At 37.1% G+C, this 22,827-nt stretch overlaps 1 protein-coding gene across 1 annotated transcript in view; it reads left to right on the top strand.

Moving 5' to 3' along the window:
- Positions 1-22,827, top strand: part of SGCZ (sarcoglycan zeta) — a 741,877-nt gene that overhangs the window by 650,543 nt on the left and 68,507 nt on the right. Inside the window, exon 6 of the mRNA XM_049866095.1 lies at positions 5,406-5,493. Within this exon, the coding sequence (XP_049722052.1) occupies positions 5,406-5,493 (88 nt within the window). The remainder of the gene's footprint in view (positions 1-5,405; positions 5,494-22,827) is intronic.

The following is a 22,827-nucleotide window of genomic DNA, read 5'->3' as shown; positions in this document are numbered from 1 at the left end:
AATAGATATTTATATAAAGAGAACAATGTTCGTTGGTGGTTACCAGGTATGTGTGTAGGGGGGAGTATGGTTTAGATTGTAGAGACTTGTTATTTTTTTTTGGTGATGGAAAAAGTGGCACAAAGTGTGGATGTAGTGAGCACAGCACAAGCAAAGTAAAAACGAGTGCTTGAGCAAGTATGGATGGTTATAGGCATATTGGTGTATGTGTAGGTACAGTGTGTATGTAGGTAAGAACGGCTAGAAGTATCTATAGGTATGTGGAAATACAAATACGTGGATGCAGATACATATATTCATTAATGACACAAATACCGATACTCCTCAGACATAAACAAACAACTTCCAAGATTGGTTTTCTAGGTTTGAAGGCTTAGGACCATAGTCCCATGGGACAACTCAGTCAATTGATATAACAAGGTTCACAAAAATCATGATCTGCCTCCTAGTGAAGTGCCTAAGTGACTGGGGTCTTAAAAGCTTGTGAGAGGCTATCTAAGACACAACTATAGGTCTCTACTCGCCAGAAGCAAAAGAGTGAGAAGGTAACCACAAGCACTGAGAAGAAACAAGTCTACATGAGCCACAAGCTCACCTACCCTGAGACCAGAAGAACTAGATGGTGCCCAACTACCACCACTGATGGTTCTGACGAGGATCACAATGGATGGTCTCAAATAGAAAGAGAGAAAAATGTGCAGCAGAACTCAAATTCTTATCTGAAAAAAAAAAAAAAAAGCCAGACAAACCAGAACAGTAGAGATCATAAGACTTCCTGAAACTATCTCCTTAAGATGCTCTTTAAACCTAGAACTGAGTCTATCCCCTGCGAATGCCTTGTAGTGAAATGGTAGAGTGGCACATGAAATAAAAAACATTACCCTCCTGTACTTAAAAACCATCAGTTTGAGACCAAAAGGTCAACAATTACTCAAAAGCAAGAGGAGAAAATAAGGGGGCAGGAAAACTAGAGTACTGGAAATGGGACAAACAGAACACAAAGAGAATGTTAACACATGGTGATAAATGTAACTAATATCACTGAGCAATCTGTGCAGATATTGTCAAATGAGAACCTAACTGGCAGTATAAATTTCACCAAAAACCCAATTAAAAAACAAAAACAGAAAGGTAAAGTCTTTCATTGTTCAAACATGATCATAAAAAATACATTGTGAAGGAGCCCCGGTGATGCAACCATTAGGCGCTCGGGTGCTAACTCAAAGGTTGGCACTTCAAACCCACCAACTACTCTGCAGGAGAAAAGACCTGGGGTCTGCTTCCATGATGATTACAGCCAGGAAACCCTATGGGGCAATTCTATTGTGTCGCATCAGGTCACTACTTACCCTTAGGAAATTCTGTGTCTTATTCCGACTCCCTGAGATACCAAGATAAAGTATTGTTCTCTCCTTCCTGTTCTGAGCAAGAATAATGTATGAGAGTAGTGGTATGTCTATGTTAATATCTGAACTATTAGATACTAGCTTTCAAACTTTTAAAGCACACTAATATAAAGAAGAAAATGGAAAATAATATTTTATTAGTGAGAGTTAATTTTTTATATAGTTTGGAGTGCTTTGGAGAAATAAACAAAAGGAAGAAGATATAATAACATACCAAACCAAACCCGTTGCCGTCGAGTTGCTTCCAACTCGTGGAGACCCTAAGAAGTATTTAATTTTGCATTCAGGGAAACATTTCTTAAATATTAATATTTTCTTGGTAAGAGGTAGTTTATTGGTAATCATTTTTACCTAAAAAAAAAAAATTGTCGGTTATCAGATTTGTAAATATTTTAGGATTATCTTCCATTTAGATGATTAGAAGAGCGGCTATCATTTATTATTATATATATCTAAGAACACATGTGTGTGCGTGTGCAGGTGTGGAGTCCCTGGGTGGTGCAAATAGTTCAGTGCTTGACCACTAACTAAAAGACTGGCGGTCCAAACCCACCCAGAGGTGGCTCACAAGAAAGGCCCAGAGATCTGCTTCTGAAAGGCCACAGCCTTGAAAACCACAGGAAGCACTGCCCTACTCGGAGACACGTGGGGACCCAGCCCCAAGAGTTCATGTGCAGTTGCTATCAAATGCAGACTTTATGTGATTTGTCAATGAATATAATGTTCTCAGGTGTATTAAATCTTGTTTTCCAAAAATAGGTATTTAGCATTGATTCAGTGCACCTTATCACATCCTAGTATTAGTGTATTATATGCATTATCATGGTAAGATATTGCTTTTCACGTGAATACCGTGTAGAGGATTGTTCATTGCCTCTGATAGGTATGTATGTATTAGTCAGTAAAGAGATTTGTTCACCTATGACATTAAAATTGTGATGTGTACATGAAAGTTAAATTCTGAGGGGAAACAGTGGAATATTGAGAAGCGAAGGGAAAATGTCAAAGATAGAGCTGCAGCAGAATCTCTGATTAGAGTACTGTATTTTTACAAAGATAACGCGCAGCCTCTGTGTTTGTTTGGGAGCCATGGCCTCCACCCGTGAGGTACCCTCTCAAGAGCTGCCATGCCAATCCTCTTCCACCTGTGGCTGTAAAAAAAAAAAAGAAAGAAAAAATCATCATAGCACACTTAGGAAAATACCTCACAGGGGGATGGCAGGGTTGGCAAACAAACGCAGAAGGCACGAGTTATTTGTGTAAAAATACGGTAAGTGAAAAGTTGAAAGAGATAATGTAAACAGAGTCTTGTAATTATTAAACATTCAATTCTAATCCAAGTCTATTGCTCTAAAATCAGATGCAATTCCTGATGCCTTTTAAAATGAGCAGTCCTTTTGTCTTAACATATTTAATAGAACAATAATTCTAAAATTATATATTTTAGAACTTACAGTCTTAAAATTATATATACTAATGGCTATGCTGCCTTGTAAGGATTCTTGGTGGCTCAGTGGTTAAGCTCTTGGCTGCTAATCAAAACTTTGGCAGTTGGAACCCACCAGCTGCTCAATGGGAGAAAGATGTGGCAGTCTGCTTCCCTAAAGATTATAGCCTTGGAAACCCTGTGGGGCAGTTCTATTCGGTCCTATAGGGTCACTATGAGTTGGAATCGACTCGATGGCAGTGGGTTTGGTCTTTCGGTTTTCCTGCTGCCTTGTTATGCTAGAGTTCACAAAAATCAGGATTTAAATATGTCTAGTAATGCAAATGAAAACATATAGTCTCGTCAACTTTTTAAAAGTCTCAACAATAATCATATGACATGTTTTATCATAAAAATATTGAAAGCAAATTAAGTTTTTTAACTGCAAGGTGTTTTATAGACTTCCTATTGTTTCTTATATTCAAATTAATTTTATTTCTTTCACAGCTTCTTTTTAAATACTTTAGTTGCTTTTTGCCAGCATATAATAGAATCATTTTCTGTGTGTCTTTATGAACCATTCTCTTTGTACCATTCCGAGAGATATCAGCATCCTTAGGGTATACAATACCCATTTGCAAACAGTCCTAAGTCCTTGTTCTACACTGTAAACAAAATTTGAACACAACACTTGAAAGAAATGATAAAATTAATTTAAAATTCCTCATATATTCTCAAAGATGAATGTCTGCTGGATAGAAATACCTTTTGAAAAACAGCTAGATATATTTTTAAAAACTGCAGAAATAAAACTTATGATTTGCGGCAGACGGAAACAACTGGATTCTAATAACAGATTGGCAGGAAAGAAATGTACTCTGTTTGAAATTGTAGTTGTACAATTGTGTATAATTTTACCCAATACCACATTCTTCAAAATGGGTATAAATTATATTAAAAAGTCAAGTCTTATTTTAAATGTACTAGCAAAATCCGTTTTGAAAAGAAAACTCTTTAAAGCACACATGCACATACATGTTGGCTTGCTGCTTTGCGTCTAGTTAGAAGGGGCTCAAAACAGTTTTAGGAAAAGCCCTATAGAGTCTTTCTATGTACATCCAGATGCAAAATTTCAAATCCTAATCTTAAAACAGTTTTTAATTGCTTATATATGAAAGCACTTGCATGTATTTAAGTTGACACAGAGTGATATACCACCGAGATGGTGAGGATGGTATCAGGATAGATTTCCATAGACTTTCATGATCTAGAATGCAAGCTCCATGAGGGCCAGGTGTTGTTCTAGGTCTTGTTGACTGATACGTCCCAAGCCCATAGATGAGTATGTTACACACAGTGGATGCTCAATAAGTATTTGATAAATGAGTGAATGGATAATTTGTAGATGATCACCATGTTTGTGTTTTAGAGCATAAAAATGGGAATGTAGGCACTTAGTTATAAGTAACTCATTTGAGACAGGTGGTGGCCAAACCAGGACTAACCGAAACCCAAAATATTAATATGCAGATTCCTCAAGCAGCAATATTTTCTCTCAATAAATTATTTTACTGCTAAGCGCAAAATTAGTGATAAATACCAACATCTTACTGAGACTGTATATCCTAAAAGAGAATTTCCAAGCAAGCATCTCATATCCCATATACCTCCTTACCTAAACTGTTGTATGAGCTACAAAGCATATCCACATGAATTATATAAAGCGGATCATATCAATTTTGAGGCAGACTTATTTATCACTCAATGAGCAGCTAATAACTGCTTTACCTTCTGCAGTATGCTAAGTACTGAGACTATAACTGCGTGTACATGACTGACATGGTTCTTCTCCTGTGGATATTTCCTCTTGAGATGAAAACAAACAAAAACACATGAGCAAAATAAGTGCTCTGAATGAAATAAATGGAGTTTTAGAGTTGATAGTTACATGGAACAGGGGAGGCATGTTTGAGGAAGCGATGATTAAGCTGCAATCTTCAAGTTGCAAGTTAAACTTAAAAAGCAACTTCCCCATTTGGACAGAGTCCAAAGTATCTGCATGAACAGGTATATATGCCTTTGGGAGATGGGAAGGATATGAGTTACTATACCTTTCACATATAGCAATCAGTAGAGTTGGAAATGCTTCCACCCAAGAGTTAATTAATGCCTTCTTCTCAAAATAGAAACCTTCCTATTTTGCAAGTAGTTATTATGAGCCACCCTTATGTTTATAGGAAACCCTGGTGGTGTAGTGGTTAAGTGTTACGGCTGCTAACCAAAGGGTCGGCAGTTCGAATCTGCCAGGCGCTCCTTGGAAACTCTATGGGGCAGTTCTACTCTGTCCTATGGGGTCGCTATGAGTCAGAATCGACTCGACGGCACTGGGTTTGGGTTTTTTTTTTTGGTTATGTTTATATTTTTCAGTCAATGTTTGGGGTGTTAACATAATTGTCTAATATAAAATGAAAGAATGTAATTTTGGTAATACCCAAACAAAAACAGTATAATTGTATGTATCAGGTTTTGGTAATACTTCTATTTGATGTGTTTATTTTATACGTGTTTCCCAGGATAGTCCACTGGTCTTACAGTCTGACAGGAATGTAACAGTGAACGCAAGAAATCACATGGGGCAGCTAACTGGACAGCTGACAATAGGTAAGTGTTTGTGGGTAAATGTTGTTCAAATCTTACCTTCATGTAAAACTCTGTGGGTCTTTAAATTGGGAAAATTAAAAGTATGCTACTTTTTTAACATATATAACTAGACATCCTATTATAGCCAATTATTTTCTCATAATTTAGCTTGTCATAAGGCTGGTCATGGTTCTGTCTTTTTCGTGGTTATTACTCTTGTCGGTGTGTTCTCAGGAGACAAAGCGGCATTTATTTTGCTGTCCATTACTTTTGAATTATGAAATCTACTGTTTACCTAGTGAATGTTTCCATAATATATCTTGAATTATATTAACTAGACTTAAATAAACATGTGGAATGATTTACCATTATGGGGTCTATGCATCTGCTGTTTTAGGGTGTTGGTTTTCAATTAATTTTTATAATATTTATTTACTTGTATGAACTAGTATAGATGAAAGAGTTGAGTATAATTAATAACATGTATCAATTACTTATAAATTTCCTGTTGAAATGATCTATACTTTAAGGTTTATAGGTTTTAGAAGTTATACATATAAACTAGTAACAAAATATAATTAATATTTTCCCTATTATCAAGTAAATATTTAAATAGAGTTATTCATATTATCATGTCCAAGTATAAGGCTTTTTTATTTGACTCAATTTTAATAGGAAGAAAGGCAAGTTAAAAGTCCACTGTCATTTAAATGCAAATATATATTTCCAATACTTCTATTTAAATTATACAAAAATAGGAGTTTTGAAATTTTGGGTTCATAAACTTGAATTTGATTCTTTCTACTTCCTTTGTGAATATATGAAGCATTTTAAATTTGTTCTTTGCCTTAGTGAAGCCAAAAAAAAGAGAACTTATATTTTAGTATAAATGTATTTTCTGAAAATATAATTGCATTTATTTGTGATAATTACATTTTATTGAACTTGTTTCTTTGCATAATAAAACTGATTGTTAGATATCTATTAATTGCTATAGTTGGATAGCCTTTACAAAGGGGCTATATTGCAAATTAATTAGAGAAAATAATATATCTGTGGATGTAGAGCAGATTCACAAGCACCAGGCCCTCCCTTAAACGTTCATGCTCAATTCACTGTCACTTTTGGGGGACTGCAGAAACAGGCCTAAACCGGGCAGATTTTCCGCATCATAACTTTCTTAAAATTGAGAGCCCTTTAGCCAGTTAGAATTTCCTTTTGCATTCAGTTCTGGACATAAAAAGATGCCCTTAGTAGAAAGGTCAAAATGTAAATTAAGCAAAGACAATATTCCGAAGTCCGCTGCCAAGCTCAGTAGCTACACAACTCCTGCCTGCAGAGCAAAGTGGCATTTTGATAATAAGAAATATAATCAAATACTGTTTGCATTTTGCTGCATCCTTCCCTGCAGGAAACATAGGGAATAAGACTATCATGTCTGTATTTTCAATCATCCTTCCAAACTGAGTTTAACATCGTATTAATATTTGCCCACTGGTGAAGAAACTGGTGAAAACCAGAAAGAGAAAGACAGAGAGAGGAGAGATTCCACCTTGTTCTGAGTGAAGCAAATCACTAAATTAATGGCGTGGAGCAGATTACTTCTGTGGCTGGAGACACACTTATTCCAGTGAAGTTGAAATTAAAAACTCTCTAACGTCCTGGTCTCGTGGGCGTGTTGTTGCTGTCTTTCATCTTCCCACTGCTTTGCATTTTTTCACTAAACAGAGGAAAGAAGACATCCATGAAGGGGAGGGGAGAATGTAGCCACACTTGAAGTCAAACCATATGGGACTAATTAGTACCTGTACGGATTCCAAAAAGTTAATTTCTCTCCCCAAGATTGAGTTTTCTCATCTATAAAATAGTGATAATGGCACTTACTTTGAATGCCATTATAAGAATTAGGGCAACTTCAGTGTCTGCAAATGGCAGGCAAGTAACATATGGCGGCTGTCGTTATTCGCGTGATGATGGTGACCGTAATTACTGGCATCACTTACATTAAACGTAGATGGCTATAGTGTGGGTAATTCATAAGGACTTTCAATCCAGGTATCTCTGTGATAGCAATTACAGTAAAGAGGCTGGATTACTTTTGCAAAGATATGGTACAAAACGCATCACTGAGAGTACATCGGATGCGTGTAAACATTTTTGGAATTACGGCATGATAAAATTACCTTTGGGCAGAATTGGAAGATATTTAGGGGGAATTCAAAAATGCAGGCAAATAGCCTTCATTCTTAAAGACTCGAATTTTGATTGTACTGACATAAAATAGTGTTTTAAACATCTTTTTTCTTTCTTTTTGTTCTTGTTTTAGGGCACGGTCATGATTATAGTATAGGAATGACACTAGTTTGAAATATTTTTTTAAATATACTACCACCAAATGGGCTAATATTTATGAAAAATATATTCAGTTAGTCTTCATTTTCTAAGTAATATAATTCTAATTTCTACTCCCAAATATGTCAGTTACTGTTAGAAAACTATGATCAGTTTTAGCAGTGTGGCAGACTGAATTGTTCTCGACATTTGGAGGAATATAACAGAAAAGTAAAATCTCCCTTATGGGTAGTTATTCGTACCATTTTTTTGAACAATGGCTCAGCAAAGCAAATACCTATCTGCCTTGTACCCTACCCTTCTCTTTCTTTATAAGACTAATTTTCTATAAATTTAATTCACAGCGATATGTGTAATCTGGGGGCTAGGCAGACCCAGCCAGTTGAGTCTAAATCCAGATGAAGTCAAGGAATATGAACCCATATTATTTCTAATTCAAGAATGCAAAGGAAGTATTTTATACAAATACCAACCCAAGCACAATCAAAACTAAATCTAAATATTTTTAGACTTTGGGTAAGAAAAATAAATTGGACAAATATTGTATACTTAGAGAGTTCCAGACTTTATATTAAATTTAACCAGATATTATCCAAATTTGCCCATGAAATCTAAGATTCTAATTTTTCCTGACCTTCATATCATCAGAAGAGATTAAGGTACTCAAGATTTCTTCCTCCAAAGTTCTCTTCTTAAAATAAAGCTGGAAGAGAAAAATGAGATTGTACCTGGGAAGTGGTTAAAGAAAGTACAAGATTCCAGGAGGTAAGACTCTGAAGAAAAAATAAGGGCTTTCCCAAACAAGTCTCAGAATCATTCTCCAGGTCAAAATGACTACGTTTGTGAGCAGAGAATTCCTTTATGCCCCCCCCCCCCAAATGTATCAGCTTGGTTAGGCCATGATTCCCAGTATTGTGTGGCTGCCCTCCATTTTATGATGGTAAATTTATGTTGAGAGGATTAGGGTGGGATTGTAACACCAACCTTACCCAGGCCACATCCCTGAGCCAATGTAAAGGGGGTTTCCCTGGGGTGTGGCCTGCACCACCATTTATCTTTCAAAAGATAAAAGGGAAGGGAAGCAAGCAGAGAATTGGGGTCGCCATGGCACCAAGAAAGCAGCTCCAGAAGCAGAATGTGTCCTTTGGACATGGGATCCCTGTGCCTGTGAAGGTCCTTGATCAAGGGAAGATTGAGGACCAGGACCTTCCTCCAGAGCCAACAAAGAGAGAGTCTTCCCCTGGAGCTAGCACCCTGAATTTGCACTTGTAACCAATAGACCGTGAGAGAATAAATTCCTCTTTGTTAAAGCCATCCACTTGTGGTATTTCTGCTATAGCCGTACGAGAAAACTAAAACATTTATATCTATGTATTTATACAGATATATAAAAAACCCAGACCCATTGAGGTCCAGTCAATTCCAACTCATAGTGACCCTATAAGACAGAGTAGAATTGCCCCATAGGGTTTCCAAGGCTATGATCTTTACAGAAGCAAACTGTCACATCTTTCTCCCTCGGAGCCACTGGTGGCTTTGAACAGGTGACCTTTCAGTTAGCAGCTGAGCACTTAACCACTGTGCCACCGGGGCTCCTCTTTTTTTTTTTATCTAGGTGACAAAATAATATGTAATTTTAGGTTATATGCTGGTATGTGATGGTGGCATGTTGTTTTATATTATTCATGATAACATTTCCATCAAATAAAATATATGAATTATGCACCATTTTTATGAAGGTTTTCTTATTCACTTAGGAGAATGCTACAATATGATGTACAGAATAAAAATTATTTCTTCAGGGCAGTGCAAATAAGATATCATCGTGTATCTTTGATACAGACTTGTCCATAACACTAATCTTAGCAAAAATACTGTTAATTCATTCCCTAAAAATGTAATGATTTTTTCCACATTATCATAAAAATTGTTGAATTTTATTTACCAATAATATGATACCGATCTTTATTAGAACAGATTTAAACTACCCTGGTGGTTCAGTGGTTAAGGTTTCGACTGCTAACTAAAAAGTCAGCAGTTTGAATCCACCAGCCGCTCCTTGGAAACCCTATGGGGCAGTTCTACTCTGCTTATATGGTTGCTATAAGTTGGAATCAACTCGATGGCAACGGATTTGGTTTGGTTTTTGGTTTATAAGCAGTTTGAAATTTATAATTGATGATCTCTGTGTAATGATTATTCTTCAACAGCATTTAGCCAACTTGGCTAAGGAATTACGTTATATATTGCTTTTTCTTCTTGTGTTATAAAATATATTTTACTTCAAGCATTGACTAAAAAGTAACAAGATTTTTTTTCTTTCATATGCTTCTGTCATCAGTCTAAAGCTAAACCGAAAAACCAAACCCATTGCCGTCAAGTCAATTCCGACTCATAGCAATCCTATAGGACAGAGTAGAACTGTCCCATATGGTTTCCAAGGAGCACCTGGTAGATTCGAGCTGCTGACCTTTTGGTTAACACTGGTAGCTCTTAACCACTGCACCACCAGTGTTTCTATTCTAAAGTTAGAGAGTAAAAAGAAGGATAAACTGAAAAGATGAACGAAGAATAATTCTAAAAGGTAGACGTAGGTTTCTTTTTGTTTTAGATAGCCTTCACATTTAGATTTCCATCAAAAACAACAACTTTTGAGTAAGTATTTGAGCATGGTTACTTATGTGGTCCTCTGTCTTAAACATGACAAGAAGCTCCACTATGCCACATCTGTGTAAAATGTTGAGGCTAATTGGGTGTTAAAAAATTGGAATGTCATTACTCTGAATATCTTTTATTTTCAAGTGAGGGTGCTTAATAAGGCCAAAATCTTTTGCTTCAAATGGGATCTCTTATGTCATCATAATTCTTGTTTAATGCTCAGTAAATTTTGGAGACTGAATTACTGTATGAATTAACTGCTAGGAACTGCTAGCTGTTATTGTCAGAAGCATTTACTCATTTTTGATATTCTCATTTCCATTTATCAAAAATCAGTGACATATCCAAATTATATAAAAACCTTAATTACAACCCATAACTCCTCATTTTTTCTGTCTTGCTTCAGCAATTCCTTGACGTCTATAGTTATGGCTGCTTTAAATAAGCCTGATGGCATAGTAATAAGAAAGAATATAATTTAGAAGCAATTAAAACAAAGTGATGTTTACATCTAGGACTAGTTTTCTTTTGATATTTCACATTTTTAGGGTTAAACACCACAGTTCAATGAAAATAGTTATAGACTATTTTAGACTCTGGTTTCTTCCGAGGTCTGAGGTCCTTGCCTTCATTCCCAGGGGAATTAGTGAGAGAGCCAAAGCCAGGGAGAGGGGACCAGAGAGGTAGATGTGCCAGAGAGGGGACAGTGTGGTTGCTTGACCTTTCCAGGGGCTGTCTGTCAGTTCTAAACCTAAAGAGAAAACTTATTTGACAAGAAAAATTGAACTTTAGGTTTTTCTAGGGGTCCCTGGGTGGCACGTGCAGTTAAGTGCTCGACTACTAGCCAAAAGCCTGGCAGTTCCAGCTCACCCAGAGTTGCCTCAGGAGACAGAACTGGTGATCTGCTTCCAAAAGGTCACAGCCTTGAAAACCCTGTGGAGCAGTTCTCCTGTGCACGCATGGAGTTGCCATGAGTCTGAATCAACTCTGGCAGCTAACAGCAACAAAAACAATCAGGATTCTCTGAGGAAAATGTTGTTATTTATTTTCTTTCTTTCTTTTTAGTTAACATGCACTAATAATATATTGGAGAAAATACTTATTTTTAAAATACAGTAAGTTTATAAGGAGATAAACTAATAAAGATGCTTCTATTAGTATGCATTTTTATCCACATGAAAGCCATTTGTAGCCCATAGAGTGAGTCACTAATTTCATAACACAACCTACTTTGATTTTCTGGTACTAACTGTAAAGGGAAATACAACCATTGCCATGATCTAATGATGCTTTTGGAGGACATATAGGAGATTCTGGTGGAAAACCAAAGTGTTCTTCTCACATATACGGAATGAGATGCTTAATCAAAACAAATGTGGATTATCCAGTGTGAACTATTTTCAACAACTTTATATCAAAAGAAGCATTACATCGCACAAAGCTGTGGTAAAATACTCTGAAGAAAGGTGAGAGCATGATAACAAAGTGTAAAACCAAAAAACTCATCGTTGTCAAGTGGATTCTGACTCATATCAACCCTATAGGACAGAGTAGAGCTGCCCCATAGAGTTTCCGAGGAGCACCTGGAGAACTTGAACTGCCAGCCTTTAGGTTAGCAGCCAAACTCTTAACCACTACACCACCAAGTTTTCCAACAAAGTATAGTCAGATAAAATAATTTAGTAGGTGGCCTGAGAAACATGATAACACGTTTGTTAGTTCAGCCTAATTCAGGGATAAAAACGTAGACTTACCTGAAAGAGCTGATAGGTTGGTCTTTTAAACATCCCTTAGATGGCATTGCTGCACCATACAGGAGAGTCGTTATGAGTCAGAATCGACTCGAAGGCAAGGGGTTTGGGTTTTTTTTTTTCTTCTTCTTTTTTAAATGGCACTGCCTTTCACCTGAGCTTGCCATCGGTCAGACGAAGTGAGCATGCAAAATGTTGGCAATTATGGCTGGATCTTTTCATTTCGAAAATAAAGTAAACTGGTAGTAAAACTGACATCCTTTGGTAAAAACCAAAGACACTAACACACACACACAAATACGTTTACTTCCCCACAGTTGGTGTAAGGAAAATACCAGGAAGCAAAGGCAGGACTACTTTTAGATAAGCAGTTCTGAGACTGTAAGCACACATGGCAGATTCATTGAGAAATCCACATTTCACTTCGTGTAACAACCCTCTGAGATTGTTTGAGTCTGGGAGCTTTCCAAAAAATATTTACTAGCCACCTACCATGGCAAAATAATATCTCAGTAATGCAAACACTGAATGAATGACGTAATTATAAAGGAACCTATGTTACCATTAAAAATTTAACATACAGCAAGGTCTACTAGCTTTTCAATATTTTCAATTTCTAACATTCCACAATTCAGGTTGATCCACATATCCAAAGATTTCACAATATTAGGCACATAGCATGCTTGTTAGAAGGGCACTTTGGTTACCAACTAAAAAAGAAATGTTGAAGAAAAGCAAAGAAAATCAGAACATACATTCAATGAAAATTATTATTTTTCAAATAGAAGAATGATGGATTTTCACTGGTAACAATACTATGGGGGATAATCGTGTGGTTTGTACAGCAAACTGTTATAAACATTTTCACCTGGGAATAAGGATTTCTCAGAACCTAGTTTTAGGAAGAAAGTATTTTTTTAATGGCTAATAGCATGGATTCTGGAGCTACCTATATTCCAGGTCTGCTACTCCCCAGCTGTGTGACATCATGGGAGTGTCTTTTCCTCTCTGGGCATCCTCTCCACATTTCTGTGGGATAACATGAGCATCCGCCTCATAGAGCTGAGGTGAAAGATGAATAAGTCCCTGGGTGGTACAGACACGTAAGGCTCTGGGCTGCTAGCTGAAGGTTGGAAGTTCAGGTCCTCAGAGTTTCCTCAAAGGAAAGTCCTGTTGGGTTATTTCCGAAAACTCAGCCCTTGAAAACTTTGAGGAGCATCATTCTACCCTGACACACGTGTGTTTGCCATAAGTCAGGGTTGACTTGACAACATCTGGTTTCTGGTTAATATACGTGCAACTCTGGTTATGGGTATGTTAGTGAATACGATTTCGATGAGTTATGTATGTAAATAACTCTGTACACTTGACCGAGCATCTGGGTTTTACTTTCCTTATCTGTGATATAAGGCAATATGCTAAATGGCCATGGTTCTTTCCAGGCTACATCCAAAAGTGAGAAACTATTTCTCATCTTTAGAGAGGGAAATTAGGTGTCGAATCTTCTGGTCCATTACATTCCTCAATATTCACTAGTCCTAGCAAAATGAAACCCGATTTGATTCTTTGATGTCTTGGCCATACATGATAGGTACTTATTTTTGCTCTCAAATTTAAAATGAGGGTGGTAAGTAGACATGAGTAAATCAGCATTTTTGTGACGTTTTTACTTTTCATCAAAATTTTGCTTACAAAATATTTTTAAATGAAATTGAATCTATGGAAGGTTTCGAGAAGTCCCATCAGCTTATTTTTTCTCAGAACTACACATCGGCATGTTTTGTCCCCAAATGAAAGGAGAAAAATGTAGATGAGGGTTTTATAATAAATATTTAAAGACCCCTAAAGTGACATGCAATCTTGTGTTAGCAATTACCGTGAACACCTGGGAATCACTTAATTGACTGCAGGTGGTGTAGGACATAAAAAAGTAGGAGGTTATAGATTACTCTCACGTACCAAGTTTCTGTATTTTGTCATTGACTTTTTTTTTTACTGTTGTAATGGTTTGGGACAGGTTAATGGGTATTTTTCTGCAGCATAGGCTGTGCGATCTTACAGCAGAGATCAACAAAACAGGTTTAAAATCACATATCTTTTTAATGATTAAATACATTGTTGATTTTAAGAGCTCAGTGGTACTATTAATCAGTTTGGGAAAATTGGAATCGAAGTAGATGCCTATGATATAAGGAGAAGGATGGGACTCTTAGAAATCAGCACCCTCAATCCATGTAATTCAGATACGATGAAAATCATAATGTCTTTGAAGGAAAGACACCAATGGGCGTAGTTTTAAAAAAGTTATATTAGTGGGATATTTTTTACTATTGTTTGAACGGACTGACTCAGTACACTGGAGTCAGTTACTGTTTGTTATTGCTTTAAAAACAGAAAGAAAATAATGGATTGTCACAAATATTTCATTAAATTCTCAAGTATTTGTGAAGATAGAAGTGTAGAATCAAGGAATATCAGGAATTGTTGTCCCTGGAAGGCCTAGGCCAAAGCGTGACGTAGATGGTTTTGCTGGTCATTTCCAACCTTTGGGAACCCTGGTGGCATGGTGGTTAAGAGCCATAGCTGTTAACCAAAAGATTGGCAGTTCAAATCCACCAGGTGCTGTTTGGAAACCCTATGGGTCAGTTCTACTCTGTCCTGTAGGATGGTTATGAGTCAGAATCAACTCAAGGGCAACAGGTTTGGTTTTTTGGTTTGGTCCTCCTTCCCTTTCCTGGTACCCCATGCCCTTACCTGGAATTACTCATTGGAGTTCTACCGGGTCAACTCCACTTAAAAGTTCTCTGTGTTACGGTCATGAAGACAACGCCTGCAGGGTGCTGGCCCCTACTTCTCAAGACTACTGGTAGCCAATCTGCCAAAACAGACTGCACTCATGTAGTATAGGGGTTAGTAACGCTTCGAAAGATGGAAATACCTCTTTAAACCTTCTTCCTTTCTGGGCAAAATATGTGTGTTCTGAAATGTGCTCTTAGGTAATAATGTCTTAAGTCACTGAGAAAGTAAACCTACTGTTAAGTATTTTAGAAAATGATGGGATAGGATAAAATGAGAAACGAAGGCTGTTTTTTAAAGTATTATGAAAGCGTCACACTTACTCATCTGAGCATCATCTAAGCCAGTTCATCTCTTCATAAGTTGATAAAAAGAGATACTTGTTTTATGTAAACATAATGCAAGAATTATTTTTAAGCTGACAATACCAAGGAATGCACTAAAAGATGAACAATCATTTTATTAATCCTATGATTGTATATCATAGGAAACCCTGGTGGCTCAGTGGTTAAGTGCTACAGCTGTTAACCAAAAAGGTCAGCAGTTGGAATCCACCAGGCGCTCCTTGGAAACTCTGTGGGGCACTTCTACTCTGTCCTGTAGGGTCAGTATGGGTCTGAATCAACTTGACAACATTGGGCTTTTGATTTGTTTTGTTTTAGGATTATATAAAGCTACTCAAGGTATGCTATGAAAACAGCTGAGTTCTTTAATTTTAGCATTAAAAAGATTGTAGCAAAAGAAAAATGATGATTACAGAGCTCATTTAAGAATAACAGTAGAATAAAGAAAACAAAATAGAAAAATATAATGGCTTTGAACTTTGTATTTTAGGTATTTAATTAGAGCTTACAGCTACATAACTTAGCTGAAATCAATGAGTCTATAGCTTTATACACTTAACCAAGCTTTGTGGGACCTCAGAATTGCAGGTGCATTTGAATTCCATATATAATTGACTCATTGAACACACAATTACATATCGGCCTTAATAAGAACTTGCCTTTGGAAAGTTGACTAATGGTGCATAATGTTCACAAGTGTAAGGTTATGGGACTAATTATCCAAAAACATCTGGAGGTAGGAAGCTAAATAAAATTTAGGGATCCGCATGTATGCAAAAGATTGTTTACTTCAGTAACAGGGTCTCTAAATGATGTCTCAGTCACGCCCAGACTACTAAAGACCAGGACTAACTGCCTGGTCAGGGGGTAGAGGGAGAAAAACTGTGGGAGGCCCATTACTTATAACGGTCTAGGTCCATTAATGACATTAACTTTTTTCTCTTAATTTTCACTTTATATTTTGTGTCTACTCCTATGGGTAGTTTTGGAGAAGTTCCAAGTCCAGTAGTGCAAACACCAGAAAAAAGCACAGTGGGAACAAAAAATTAAACATAGGTAGAGGGAATATGAACCATAACAATTCTATTTCCAAGTATTTATTGTATTTATTAAAATCCTGACAGTATGCTCCTCCTGATGAGAAAGCAGTATTAACACAGATTCTTGAAACCATCCCAGGCTTGCCATCAATCTCATCAATCCTTTGCATGGTATTCTTTAGTAAAATAATCAGCTCTAAATTCACTTAATTGTACTTGCAACTCCTTTGCTATCTTTCCCTTGAGATTATCTGTAGATATTTCTTCATACATTTGTTTTATATCAAGAATATCTAGCCCCATACATCCATTCATCCATCATTGCCCAATAACGTAATGAAAAAAGGAACATGAGCTTGTTTTGAATGTTCCCATTCTGAGTTCACACGTCTGCTGCTCTGTTTTCCAAATGCCTACTGACCCGTGGTTTGCTGAATGATTGATATTCCACCCTCCTTTACTTCGGTCTTTCTGGAATTAGACCAAGTTAAGGTCTCAAAATATCTGTTGTTGCTCTTGTTGTTAGATGCTGTCAAGTCAATTCTGACTCATAGCGACCCTATGTACAACAGAACAAAACACTGCCTGCTCCCGTGCCATCTTCACAGTCGTTGCTATGCTTGAGCCCATCCTTGCAGCCACTGTGTCAGCCCATCTCGTTGGGGACCTTCCTCTCTTTTGCTGACCCTCTACAAAGTATGATGTCCTCCAGTGTTTGGTCCCTCCTGACAGCATGTCTGAAGTACTTGAGATGAAGTCTTGCCATTCTTGTTTCTAAGGAGCATTCTGGCTGTACTTCTTGCAAGACAGAATATGTAGAATCTACCTATTCTCATGTCATGAGATTTGAGAAGAAGAAAATCTCATTTCCAATATTGTTGTTCTGTAAGAAGTCTTTTGCAACATATTTGCCCAATGCAACACATCCTTTGATTACTTCACTGCTTCATCTATGGGCAATTATTTTTGATCCGAATAGAACGAAATCTTTGACAACTTGAGTTAGGAATCAACTCAACAGTAATGTGTGTGTGTTCGTGTTTTAATAGCCTTTGCTATGACAAAACCAAAATCAAACCCACTGCTGTCCAGTGGATTCTGGCTCATAGCAACCCTACAGGGCAGAGTAGAACTGTCCCATAGGTTTTCCAAGGCCATAAATCTTTACGGAAGCACACTGCCACATCTTTCTCTTATGCAGTTGCTCGTGGGTTCCAACTGCCCACTTTGGTTAGCAGCCAAGCATTTTAGCCACTGTATCATCAGGGCTCCTGGATATAAGGCAAGTAAAATGCCAAAACAAGTAAACAATTATGCAAGATATTTTATAATTAAATGCCAAAAGAATTCAATTTTAGCTGAGGGATTTCAGAGATGGGAAAAATTAGTGTGAAATTGAATGTAGATATGTTATTGTATGTCCTTGCTGATAGAGATAACAATCACATGGTCCTACCTCTTTTGCCACTATGATTGTATTACCCAAGAGTACAAGACTCAAGCTTAATCAATCACATTTATCTCTATGATTCCTTTGCTGTGAAAAAGTTACTATCTTTGTTCTTATGAGCTATAAATCAGGAGTTGCTGGCAGCCATCAGATGGAAGGTCGTGCCTACCTCAGACTGAAATCAACATATAGAAAAGCAGAGCCAAAATGTCCAAAGAGAATCATAGAATCCTTAAGCTTGTTTGAATCCCTTGATCCAACTATTCCTGAAGCCAGAAAACCCCTGTATTAGTCTGGATCCAATTAGGAGAGAGAAACCACATGGAAATTTGAACACAGAAATCTTAAAATAAAGAATTATTAACTATATCAGGGGATTGAAGTAACAAAGGATTGGCTGTTAAAAAGTAAAGAGATCCCAAATAATAGCGAGATAGTAGATACAAAGAGCAGCCACTCCCCTGAGGCTGAGCTAGATCACCCATCGAAGGACCTCCCACCCACCTGCCTCCAGGTTGTGGCTCAGTGAGTGGCAGAGAAGTAGTTTCGGTGCTCTTGCTGAATATCTGCCCTCATGATCTTGCCAGAAAACTGGCACTTGGAGGGATACCAGGGAAATCACTTCACAGAGAGGTGTCTCCCCTGAGGCCATTTTCTTTGAAATCACTTGTGGATAGCAGGGTGTGTCAGGGGAACTGTTGACCTCTGGGTGATATCTGCTGCTGGATTTTGCTGGCCACCATATACCATGGGAAGTTGCTGACTGCCAGGTTCTGCTAGCTGCCAGGGGCTGCTAACCCCCAGGTGCTATAGGATCCTGGTGCCCGAGAAGCCACCCAAGCTGTAGTAGCTGGACAAAGGAGAGACTGCAGACCACAGACATGAGCAGAGCTAGCATACCAGACCAAGAAGCACAAATCTCTTTCATCCTGCAGTATATCTTCAGGGCCCTCTACTGACAGAATCGAACACCATGCGAGCTGGCAAAGGACAGTTATCTAAAGAGTCCAGAGACGTTTTCACAGAACAGGCAAACAGAGTGAATGTAGAGCTGAGAGACAATACTCTGATAACCTACACATTCTCTTAGAGAAACGGTCATCTAGCCATGTTTTGTTGTTGTTTTTGCTAGTACAGATTGAGTTGGATTCCTCTCAGTTCAAACCCAGAGTCTTGCCAAATGCGAGCAGGTATGGTATTGGATTGCATTGAGAAATACTGAATACAAAAAACAGTTAATGGTTATCACAAAAATCCAGGAGTACTGTTATGATGGAGTTATTTAACTGAGAATAACAAACAACAATGCCCCTATGTTCACCTGAAGGAAACTGCCTGGTCATGTGCCATCCTCATAATCGTTGCTACGTTTGAGCCCATTGTCGCAGCCACTGTGTCAATCCATCTCACAGAGAGCCTTCCTCTCTTTTCGCTGACTGTCTACCAAGCATGTTGCCCTTCTCCAGGAGCTGGTCCCTCCTGATAACATGTCCAAAGCAAGTGAAATGAAATCTCGCCATCCTCACTTCTAAGGAGCACTCTGCCGGTATATCTTCCTGGCTGTACTTCCTCCAAGACAGATTATATAGATGGGAAATGAAAAGAATACATAGCATATACTTTTTTATGTTAGCCAGAAAGGGAATAATTAAGAGTTATCCCAAGGATGTGAGCCTGGTGGCCTAGGAAAATGGCGATGATGTTTTCAGAATTTGATATTGATGATAATAAATTTATGAAACATCAGAAGCATTATGAAAGTTTTACAATTTGTTTGAGAATATAGCAGCAATTTCCTGTAGAAGGAAAGAAACAAGGAATACATTTACTCAGATCAAATTTAATATTTTATTCCCTTAGTAACTAATTAATAAGATGCAATGAGCTAATTATATTTTGCTTAACCATTTGTAATATTTGATGAAATTAGGAAAAATTATAAACAGTAATACAGCTTTGATCCCAACTCTTACTAACTAACATATTGATATATACCCAACAGGGATCTTTTTCTATAATATGTATCATAGAACTATAAAAGTAGGTATATTAAACAAAAATGGAATTGTACTGAACATACATTTGTTAACAGGCTTTCACTTAATATATTACAGTGTCCCACTTCCTGTTCTTCAAAAATATGATTTTAAATGTTCCCAGAGTATTCCATTTTTTGGTTATTCCACAAAATATTAAGCACATTCTGTAATGTGGGAAATATACTTTTACTACCTAATATGTCATTATTATAAGTAAAGTTGTGGTTAATATCCTTGTATATAAAACTTAATATGAATACAAGATTGTTTCCTTGGGATAAAATCCCAATTTATTGTAAAACCAAGTTTTTTTAAAAAATTTTTTACAGCAGAAACAAGTAGCAGTATAAGTCATTATACAATTAAATGTTGCCAATTGCCCTTTATAAAAGTAATAACAATTTTTACTCCAAGAAACAATGAGTAAAAGTGCCTAATTATACTTACCGTTGCTATCACTGAGTTTAATCGATAAAAACAAGTACCACTAATTTGATAGAAATGGCATCTCATTGTTTATTTGCATTTTTAAGTTGTTCATAGGGTTGAAATTTTTTTTTCACATCAGCCATTTGTATTCGTTTGTCTCATTTTGTCTATCCATACATGCTTTAGACTCCATTGAAATTATTTAGAATAATTTCAGTTTGATTCAGAGTCCTAAATTACCACCTTGTGAAAGTCTTACTTACAGTACTAGATTTTTACATGAAATCAACATAATTAAGTTTTTAAAATAAGTGATGTACATGTGTTAAAATGTTTGTTAATCATGTTAATTATCTGTATTACTGTTAAATTATCTTTCCTCCATTGAAATCAGCATGGAACTTTGTCATCTGAAACTTTCAATAGAGCTGATGGGTTGATTGGCAGACTCCCATCTTCATGGAGTTCAATAAAGAGTTTATATTATGTTAAACTAAACATGGTTAGTAAGAAGTACTTTGAATATGGGCATTGAAACCTCTGGAGTAAATGAAAGTTGATTGGATTTAATTGGCTACATTTTCTCTTTGTAGGAAGGAAACATTAACATTGTATCCTACTGTGTTTAAACAGAGTTCAGTAATTTCTTATTCAGGGGAAAGGAAATCTTACGGATTAAGTAGTACACAACCACTAACTGGTTTACACTCGTACCAAAATTGCATAACAAATGCCTGTTCTTATGCAAGACAGTGTGAGGTTGGGTCAAAAGAAAACTAGTTGCTTCCCTCCATGAATTTATAATCTATATTAGGGAGGTTGTGATAGACTGCATGTAAATGTCCCTTCTTAAAATATTACACCATAGGATAACTAATTATTTCTTTGACATATATATATATTATCGGTCATCTAGCCAGCTTTCAGTATGGATTACACCTCATCATTTAAAAAAAAAAAAAAACCCTCCCAATTGAACCAATAGGCAACACCATGATAAATGGAAAAAAGATTGAAATTGTCAAGGATTTCTTTTTCCTTGGATCCACGGTCAATGCCCCTGGAAGCAACAGTCAAGAAATTAAATGACCCATTGCATTGGGCAAATCTGCTGCAAAAGACCTCTTTAAAGTATTAAAAAGCAAAGGTGTCACTTGAAGGACTAAGGTGCACCTGAGCCAAGCCATGGTGTTTTCAATTGCCTCACATGCATGCAATGAATAAGGTAGACCGAAGAAGAATTGACACCTTTGAATTGTGGTGTTGGCAAAGAATATTCAATATACCATGGGCTGCCAAAAGAACAAAAAAATCTGTCTTGGAAGAAGTACAGCCAGACTACTCCTTAAAGGCAAGGATGGTGAGACTTCATCTCACATACTTTGGACATATTATCAGGAGGGACCAGTCCCTAAAGAAGGGCATCATGCTTGGTAAAGTAGAGGGTCAGTGAAAGAGAGAAAGACCCTCAACGAGATGGATTTCACAGTGGCTGCCACAATGGCTCAAGCATAACAACAATTGTGAGGATGGCCCAAGACCAGGCAGAGTTTCATTCTGTTGTATAAAGGATTGCTATGAGTCAGGCCCAACTCCACGGCACCTAACAATAGCTTTCATTTAACAATCAAACACCACCATGTAAAAAGAAGAATTAAACTGAGCATTTTAAGTATGTTCATTATGATTTATTATACTAAATAAAGAAGCATTACAAAAATAAATAAAAACCAAAGACTCGTTCGATGTTGATTGTACTGTCGTTGTTGTTGTTGTTGTTAGGTGCTGTCGAGCCAATTCCAACTCATAGCGACTCTATGTACAACAGAAGGAAACATTGCCCAGTCCTGCACCATCCTCACAATCCTTGTTATGCTTGAGCCCATTGTTGCAACCATTGTGTCAATCCATCTCATTGTGGATCTTCCTCTTTTTTGCTGACCCTCTAACGAGCATGACTGATCCCTCCTGGAGACATGTCCAAAGTATCTGAAACATAGTCTTGCCCTCCGTGCTGCTAAGAAACATTCTGGTACTACTTCTTCCAAGACAGATTTGTTGGTCCTTTTGGCAGTCCATGGTATATTCAATATTCTTCGCCAACACCACAATTCAACAGTGCCAATTCTTCTTTGGGCCTTGTTATTCACCATGCAGCTTTCACGTGCACATGAGGCAATTGAAAACACCGTGGTTTGGCTCAGGTACACCTTAGTCATCAAGATAACATCTCTGCTTTTCAATACTTTAAAGTGGCCTTTTGCAGCAGATTTACCAGTGCAAGGCATCTTTTGATATCTTGACTGTTACCTCCATGGGTGTTGATTGTGGATCCAAGTAAAATGAAATCCTTGACAACATTAATTTTTTCACCATTTGTCATGACGTTGCTTATTGGTCCAGTTGTGAGTATTTTTGTTTTCTTTATGTTGAGATGTAATCCATACTGATGAAGGCTGTGGTCTTTGATCTTCATCAGTAAGTCCTTCAAATCCT

The sequence above is a fragment of the Elephas maximus genome, chromosome 22, assembly GCF_024166365.1.
Source record: "Elephas maximus indicus isolate mEleMax1 chromosome 22, mEleMax1 primary haplotype, whole genome shotgun sequence".
NCBI classification, from domain to species: domain Eukaryota; kingdom Metazoa; phylum Chordata; class Mammalia; order Proboscidea; family Elephantidae; genus Elephas; species Elephas maximus.
The sequence above is the reverse complement of the archived record's forward strand: the minus strand, read 5'-3'. Positions and strand labels throughout refer to the sequence as shown.